Source organism: Fulmarus glacialis, unplaced genomic scaffold (assembly GCF_000690835.1).
Source record: "Fulmarus glacialis isolate BGI_N327 unplaced genomic scaffold, ASM69083v1 scaffold5894, whole genome shotgun sequence".
NCBI classification, from domain to species: domain Eukaryota; kingdom Metazoa; phylum Chordata; class Aves; order Procellariiformes; family Procellariidae; genus Fulmarus; species Fulmarus glacialis.
The window spans coordinates 37,649-46,964 of NW_009209825.1; the positions used below are offsets into that span (position 1 = coordinate 37,649).

Sequence of the window (9,316 nt, forward strand, 5' to 3'; positions counted from 1 at the left end):
CCAGAAAGGAGCCATGTGGCCGTAGACACCTTGTTCCAAGGACCCTGTGGGGGCCCCAGCCCTGTTTGCATTCTGCTGGAGCCTCCCGGGCTGCCCTGGGGCTGGAGATGCAGGCACTGTTTTTTGGAGAGGCAAAGCAGGGAGGCGGCTCAGGCAGCCGACTGCCAGGGCCGGCAGCAGATCTCCCCTGCCTGCGCTGTCTGCTCCTGTCCCAAGGCAGAGAAAGGGATGCTCAAACAGTTCATGCCTTTCCTATGTAAATATACATATATATATTCTTCCCTTATGAAATTATGTAAGGTCTCATCAGTCATGCCAAAGAAACAGAGGAATATGTTCTAAAATAATCCCCTAAACTTTAATGATATTTGTTTTGTCTGCATTCAGGTCAATGCCCAGGTCTAGGCTGAACCATTTCGACTCAGGTCAGAGCCAGCAGATTGACTGAGCAGGAACAGAATTAGGCCAGCGAGGAGGAGATTTTAGTACTCTCATTTTCAAGTCTCGATTAGAAAGCCCATTGACCTCTTGCCATTCTTTTAAGTTGGCTGTAATGTAGTTCTACAATACCTTAATACAGCACTACTCTTCCAGCCATTTTGATTTGATTGCATGTTTAATATGAATTTAAGGATGCTCACTACCTTAATTCCTGTTTCATGACATACGCTAAATGAAATTCAATTTGCTGTTCTCTGAAACGTTACCAGGAATTGCAGTTGTCTTTAATTATTGTTCCTTCTCCGTAATATCGGCCATCTTTATAACAACCTGTCAACATAACATATAGATGTGTGAAAAAAAATAATCATTTTTGAAGTGAATTTACTCAAAACTCTTGCTACTACTGAATTAATTGGTTGTATGTGGTAGGCATAAATTATTTAGTTGAAAGTTGGCAACATCTATTTCCAGTTTCTTCCAAGTAATGAAGGCAGTTCGATGTATTTTAATTTTTTGCCAGGTACATTTTCATTCATAGCAAATAAAATCAGCAACAGATTCAAAACACCCATTGAAAAATGATTACATGTAAATAATAATAATTCTTCAAATAATGTTATTTTCCAGTGATAAGAAGAATACATTTCTAATAAAAATCATTTTCTAATTAAATGTTTTCCAAGTTACAGAATTTTAAAAACTAATAACTATTCCAAACCTATTATAATATATTCTTTTTCCTCACTGGTTTAATTCCTCTTTGAAAAACAAACAGATCAATTATGTTTCAAGGCAAATGTATGTTTCGTATACACTCCAAAACCCAGTACAAAACCTAAATCGAGTGATTATTTTTCTAAACAAACACATGCCTCCTAATTTTTTTCTTTGGTAACACTTCACTGAGAAAAGACTTTGCGTGTGTTTTAAGATCTTCCACATAAACTGTTGCTACACTGTGCTTGATTGTCAAAGCTTCAGTAAAAGAAAGATCCAGAATGCTTTGCTTTCATGTGCGGCTTTTGCTTTGTCTATTAAACTGGTGATGCGCAATGCAATTGCTCACGACCCGCCAACCGATGCCCAAGCAGCGATCCCCCTCCTCCACCAACCCCCAGTTTATGTACTGAGCATGATGTCATATGGTATGGAATACCGCGTTGGTCGGTTGGGTCAGCTGTCCTGACTATGCTCCCTCCCAGCTTCTTGTGCACCTGGCAGAGCACAGGAAGCTGAAAAGTCCTTGACTAGTGTAAACACCACTTAGCAACAACTAAAACATCAGTGTGTTATCAACATTACTCCTGTACTAAATCCAAAACATAGCACTACACCACCTAATAGGAAGAAAAAATAACTCTACCCCAACCGAAACCAGGACACCTGTGCAGGGCTTTGGATCAAGACTGTAACAAACATTGTAGTTTTATCACATGGGTCTTTGTTTTCCAGCCTGTCCTCACGGTTCCTCCACTGGTGAGCCTTACAGGTAGAGATCATGTTCCTTCCCCAGCTGAAAGGATTTGGAACCAGAACCCCAAGTTCTCCTTTCTCCTCCATTTTCAAGAAGCTTAAACCGTATTTCATATGAACATAGTGTTGACTTGCATTTGCATTATATCACGCTTTTTCCCCCCTACAAGCGTGAGGAAGGCCATCCCCCTCTCATGGCAAGGGCTGGTGTTTGTCTGCCCAGACATACACGTGTGCCTCGGCTGCCTAGACCTCCTTTATTGGCAGGAGAGAAATACGCACTTCTAAGCCATGGTCAATTTCATACCGAAGTGCAAAAGTAGACTAGAGCTGATGAATTAGTTATAAGTGACTATCTTTCCCTGTTAGTCATACAGCAGGCTATGTTAGCTAGCGCAGACGTAGGTGAGAGATATCCCACCTAAGCAGTGTGAGGCCCAAAGTATCTGCTTTAATTCAGCTTCTGCTAAGATCCGAGACATTTTTCAGAGAATACCCAAAGCAAATTACTTAAGTGTCACACTTTGTCACAGTCTGCCACAAAGTCAGCGTCAGACAGTAGCTGGAAGGGGGCGTCAAGCAAGATATTTCAAATATATTGAGGGAAGGCAGCATTGATGCAGCCTCTGAGCAACAGGACGGAGTTCTGCTGACAGGCCTCACCGCCTCACATGCCCGAGAAAAAATGCAAACCTGGACAAGTACAGAAGAAGCTTTTAATAATGGATGCTTAGGGAATTGATGATTAAAACCATACAGTTTCTTTAGTCTATCCAAATTAAGACTTAGAGGGCCCTCGCTGGAGCTCTGCTGACAGGCCTCACCGCCTCACATGCCCGAGAAAAAATGCAAACCTGGACAAGTACAGAAGAAGCTTTTAATAATGGATGCTTAGGGAATTGATGATTAAAACCATACAGTTTCTTTAGTCTATCCAAATTAAGACTTAGAGGGCCAGGAGTGCTGCCTGAGGCATCAGTGGAAGAGAGCAGAGATATCTAAGCTAAAAGACGCTGTTTGCATGAGAACACAGTGGGATTGTCTGGCCATGAATATATTAGGTTGGAATATTAATATATTAAGTGGGAAATTAATTAATTTGAAGATGCAGCCTGATGACTTTGTGAATGGGATTATATGATGTGAAAATCATGATTGGAAGGAAGACTATTTGATAAACGAGGCCTTCCCTCCCAGTCCAGCGTTCCTATACCCTTACAGTTCTTCCTCCATTTGCCCCCAGTATTGATGTAAGTACTGCTGCCAGTGAAATGTCTCCAGGTTTACTCACTTGTAGGCCAGATCCTGACGGTGTAGTGTAAAAGCAATTAGCAAACTCTCTGTATGTCACTTTTATACCACCGCCAGGGTGAGATCCAATGTGTTGACTCTGACAGGGCTTTTTGTACCATCAGAGTAATTGAAACAAAAAGATAAAATAAATAATAAATATAGTCAAAAAATAAAACGCTAACAGTTCTTCTAATAACAAAAATTAAAATAATAATAATTAAAAAATCCAGAACTTCTATTCGGTATGTAAGGCAGGAATGTGCACAGTTGCTTCTGAAACTACAGGGGAAAGCCAGCGAAACGTACTGAATGCTGGGTTCATAAAGGCAAAGTCAAAGCAGTTCCACATTGTTAAATCAAGACTGGCCCCCACCATGGTGCACACCCATGGAAGAAGTCACAGCGTGGCTTACTGCTGCCGCGCACCACGTCAGTGAATAGACGGGGATCCAGACATAAACTCTGAGCAGTTTTGTTGCTGTTCATTCCAGCCCATGTAAAGCACTTCTGTTTATTGGTTTGTTTAAAGTAATATGACTCAGGAAGCACTGAGAGCAAAACCACAGGCAACCAAAAGATCAAAATCTTCCAGGTGAAAAGTACTTCGGTGTATGTGGTCTTCTAGTGCTAATAATTCTTAGCCAAAGGCAGAAGTGTAGTCTTAGTTACTAAAAGTCAGCTAATATACTTGTATCATTTCTAAAAATGCTTCATAGTTTGCTTGGTCTTCAGACATTCAGTCTTTCCCAGTTTTTTCCTTCCAATTTCATTCTCTCTTCCCTGTTCCTCAGACGTTTCAGTTCTAGAAAATTCCTTTAGAGTTATATTTTTTTTCTGCTGTATTTTGACTGCTTTGTTATTCTCCTTTTACCCTTTAAATTACTTGATAACAAATCTCAAATAAATAGATTAAAAAATGCTGCAGACTTTCCATTAATGAAGAACTTTAAGGATCAGAAAAACAGGACCTTGTTTTGAGATGAGATATACATAAAAAAGGTATAAGCTCACCTATAGGACAAATAAAGGTGCTTGAATAGAGCAAATGTAATTGCTACCTCTGGCAGATATGTGCAGTCCAGGAGTTACAAAACACTGAACACACATGCAAAAAACTGGATTAAGAAAGGCAGTAAAAATATTACCCCTCCCCTATTCCCTTATCTAAGCCTTCTGTTATATTTTTACCTTTTAGAGGTAGACCTATAGCAGGGCCCACGTGGCAAACTGCTGCAGGTTTTGTAGTGAATCGTTTCCATGAAACAGTTTGCCAAACTAGACCCGCAGGCTGTCAGCTCTGGAGCAGAAATGCTGCTAAATGTTTATGTAGAGCTTACGACAACAACCCCTGATCTGTTGGAAATAATATACACCACTGCACCAAATAAATGTGAAACAAATGTCTTTATTTACATAAATCACAGAACATTCTTTTAGATGATTAGAAACACTTTGGAAAATCAAATTTGTTTTACAGCATTTCTGTCACTCCCTCTTATCAGATTTTAGCTGCATGCCTGGCTTAAGAGCACAGCCTCCTGAAGAGCTTGTGGTCTGAGTGCTGGAATGCAAGCAGCAGGGTTATTGCAAAGAAACGGTTAATTTTAAAAAGCTATGGTGGTATCTTTGTTGATGTTAGGCTTTTGAAAATTTGGTACAGTCTCCACATTTTCAGCTAGATTTGGTCTACCAATAGTAAGAAGCTACATATCCACTATTCTAAACTTTTCTCACTAGCAGAGATTTGGCCCATGCAGGAATCAAGGGAGGACCAGCTGTTTGTAGATAATTTTTTTGTTATCTCTAGTTCTAAAAAAAATAGGCTGAGTTTAGAGCAGTCCTGAAGGAACTTCCACTACAAACTAACTAGTAAAAAACTAAAATATGCCAGAAATCCTTGTTCTAACCACATCCCTTCACCTACTCCTGCACCTGAGCTGTTACAGGAAAATGGTGTCCCACAGGAAAGCTATGCTGGATCAAACCCGTTGCAGAATACCTCACAGCAGTATCATTCAGGATAATTCTCAATTTTCTTGATGATTAGTTGGTACTGATGGATATAAAAATTTAGATGTTGCTGTACATTGTATGTTAATCTGTGAAGATCTATCGAAATTGATGAGATTACTCAAATTTTGTTCCAATGAGGTTATCTCTGAGAAGTTGCAGGTAAAACAGAGGTTCTGTCCAGCAGAAATATGATCTAACCAATGCTAAAAATCAGACAAAAAAAATAACAGCAATCATAATTCTTACTCCAGTTTCATACTCAGTGGCTTTGTCCACTATGTCTTAATCACATTTTTAGGATGTATACACTATATTTACTGATTAATCAGTAATTTTACTTCCAAGTATATTTTTATTGTGATGCCAAGTGAGCATTTTCTCTATACGTACCCGATGTTGGCGGTGGCCAAGGCTCGTCTGACCTCGTGGGCTCAACGGGCTTATCGCAGACTTCCCAGTAGTCAGCACAACAGTCTACAGGGCCAGGAGAACCTGAGGCACAGAACTGGTCACAATAACATATAGCTGCTTTGGAGACGATGTTAAAACTGCAGTCATCATCTCTTCCTGTGCAGCAGCCTCGTATCCTGCAGGACCTTCCCTGGTACAGACTCCTTTTTAGCCGGTTCCACTTTGCAGAACCGCCGTCTTCAACAGAGTAAAGTCCTCGGGCGAAATTTCTTCTAGAATCAAGCTGCTTTGCCATCCAAACTTCACTTGCAATGCAATATAAGAGCAAAATCTGACTTTTGAGCCACATCCTTCTGCCTCTAGCAGCCTTTTTTAAGGTTCTCTGTGCTTCACTTTATCGGTAAATGTCCATTTACTGTAGGTGTAATACCTTCAGTTAGTATTCAGAGAGAAATCTGAACAGAAAGCTGCAGAGTACGGTTTTCTAGGAAGACTCTATACGTGTTAATTATTAGTCAGACATGTTGTAAACTGATTTATTTGCCCAAGATACAGAGATACTGGAAACAGAGCCACAACTATGTATTCATCATTATGAAATGTTGGGTGCATTCTTTTGCAAGTGAGAAAGTTTGTAGTAAAGATTCCAGAATATATAGAATATACATGGTCCAATATTTTAGTTCTATACTTTTAACTTCTAAAATCAAAACAATGTGAGGAATGAGTACATGCTGTCAAAGGAAGCTCTCTTTCTTTCAAGCTTCGTTTAGCTGTAACTAATATGTTCTCCATATGACTGGAAACTATATAACACTTAGAGTGTATTTCATTTACATTTTCCTTTCTGATATGCAGAGCTATCACTGCAGTAAACTTATCCTGCATCCCCCATTCCAGTCGTGTTTCCAATTATCTAGCTTAGCTTTATATGCTTAATTTTGCACTGCTTTACTGTGGACAAATTAAAACAAAGTCAGGTAATATTTAGTATATTACCCAAAGATATTCTTTTAAGGTTTGCATTTCTTTAGTCAAAATGAACTTGGTAATCATTGTAAATAGTGTAATAAATACCCACTGATGAGTGCTCATTCCTATTTAAAGAGGAAATGGCTGTATTAATAAAACAACAAAAAAAAAAAAACAGAGCAGATGATATCAAAAGATATGTCTAACAGCTTTTACTACTTGATCTATGATCTCCAGGTTTTTCAACAGCAGACCTAAAGAAATATACATGGTACTGTTGCCAAAACTTCAAAAACTCAGAAAAAAGCAGCAAAGAACTTTGAAGTTCCTAGCAGAGGTAGCATGTAAGACTAAACTGCAAAAGATATCGTAGTTTGAAATCTGAACAGTTACAAGACAATTTAAGTCTCCAAAGCTGAACAAGTAGGAGTAAAAACCAGTCATCCTTCCATTTTGTAGTAAATGAGAGGAACCTGGAGAAGTTAATGGCAGGCTGTTTTCACGGGAAAGAAGGGAATCTTTCCCTTTGTGACTTCAACGGGGCTGTTCAGTGCTGCAGGAAGTCATAGCATCAAAGGGTGCTACCTTTGAAAGCACAGCTGGCAGCACAGCTGGTTTGGATGCATTACCATGAATGGCAGAGACATTAAGAGGGAATATGTGTGCGTGTTTAAACATACATGAGCTTGTAATCCAAACATTCAAGTCTTTAATACAATTTCTTGCCAACAGTGCTCTTATTGGACCTGCCTCCCACACTGTCCCCACCACAGCTAAAGAACTGTGGATGAGGGAAAATTGCATCAGACCACATGATTTTTATTTTTCTCTGTTGCAAGCAATCTTCTGTGTGGAAGTTAATAGAAAGGCCAAGGTCAGCAACATGCAATCACTGTACATCACATAATAGGACATAAATCTTAGCCTTCAAATTTGCTCTGTGTTTTTTTTATTAAGTTTTGTTTATGAGACAAAAATCTGGACAACGTTAAGTCCGTCACTGACTGCTATAATGCATCAAATATAACGTGAGGAAAATGACAGAAGACATATTCATGGAAACTCAAGTGAAATGTTTACTAGAAAGGATAATCCAGTTCTTTTTCTTATGTCTATGCGGCTCCATCAGTTCCAAGGGAATGACTTCTGATTTGCACTGACAAATCTTCTTTGTTATTACAGATCCTTGGAAAAATTTTACAAAGTTATCTCCTTGCTCTGGAAGCATAAGAAAGAAAAAAACCTACCGTATGTGACAAATGTTATCAGCCAGTCAGATTAAGTGAACAGGCACATCTGTGTTTTAAGTTACAGACCTCTGGTTTCATTTGGTTTTGTTTAGTGTTTTTTTTTTAATTTTCAACTTTAAAGACTTGCTGATGATAAACCAGAGGCAAGGGATTTGCTTGGAAATCACGTGAACTAGTTTACACAAGAATGAGATTTCTTTTAAAGGAATGTGAAAATGTAACTTATGCTTCTAAACAGCTTTGTTTTGTGACACAAGAAACCATGCTGATACTTGATAAAATTCAATTCCCATTTGTTGGCATGGGTTCAAACCTTAAAAAAAACCCCACAAATCTATTCTGTTGTGGTTCAGCACATATTTTTATTTCAGTAGTTTCCTTTGTAAGCAAAAGTAGCCCTATGTTCACTGTATGAAAGCACGTGTTGATTTACCTGTAACTATTTAGTAACAGTTAAACATGATCCTTTTTCTCTATTGAAGATTAACTTATTCCAAGCATAACAGCCCTGCTAAGCTTTTCAGTTAGGGTCCTAGTACAATTAAGTACAAAAATATCTGACTTGTAACTGTTTCAGCTCTACATGATGTCTATCCTTGAGCTTCAAAAAACACCACACATTTGGTGGGAATTCAAGTATTAATATCACTGAACATTTGGTGTAAAATGTCCAAGAATCTATTTAAAGCTGGCGCAGGATTATTCCACAGCCTTTCTTTCAAAAGTCTCCCTGATTTGTCTGAATGAGCCTATTAGACACCATAAAATCTCATTTCTAATCACTTTCAGAGTACAGGTGATAGCACTACTGGCCGGGGAGGCTCTGGGTGCTGAAGGTCACTCCCAGGACGGACGGCATAGCCCACCCTATCAGAAGACCACAGCACCTTTCTTTCTCCTGACTGCTGCAAGAGGGCTGGGGTCAAGCCTTGCGTCTAGACCCAGGGGGAGAATTGCGGTACTGTTACCTTGTGCCAGGAAAATGAAGTGACTCTTAGCCAGTTTAGGAAGAAACCAGGACGCCAGACCCCAGTTCAGTCGTTTGCCAGTAGACAGGACTCAGTGCATCAGAGAGCCTGTGTAATTGTTTATCTCCAGTTTTAATTCTGCAATGATACGGGCCATCTCTTTCTTTGAACTTAAATGGAAACTTAACTGATGACTCCTTGCACAAAATATCACTGATTTGTAATGGCTGCAATAGTTTATACTTACTACTCTTTATTATTAATAGCTGCAATGCAGTAAAAGTTTTTTAAGCAAACCCACTTCACCAGAATTATTATCCCACAATGTCCTCTCTCTCCCATGTACTAAAGACAGAACAGGATTCACCCTCCCAAACTGTGAGTGACTAGCTCCTAGATGTGTTTATGCAGAGAAAAGCTGTGTGTTGAAGTGATTTTCTCACTGTCGCTTTGGTCTCCATGTTTGGAGCAGGCGCAGGAATGGGGGTGCTT

General features: G+C 39.3%; 1 protein-coding gene across 1 annotated transcript in view; it reads right to left on the minus strand.

The window, feature by feature from the left end:
- TINAG (tubulointerstitial nephritis antigen) overlaps positions 1-6,072 on the minus strand; it is a 32,345-nt gene extending 26,273 nt beyond the window's left edge. Inside the window, exons 1-2 of the mRNA XM_009576953.1 lie at positions 5,614-6,072; positions 708-771 (exon numbers count right to left, since the gene is read on the minus strand). Of these exons, the coding sequence (XP_009575248.1) occupies positions 708-771; positions 5,614-5,983 (434 nt within the window). The 5' untranslated portion in view covers positions 5,984-6,072. The remainder of the gene's footprint in view (positions 1-707; positions 772-5,613) is intronic.
- Positions 6,073-9,316: the final 3,244 nt, after the last annotated feature.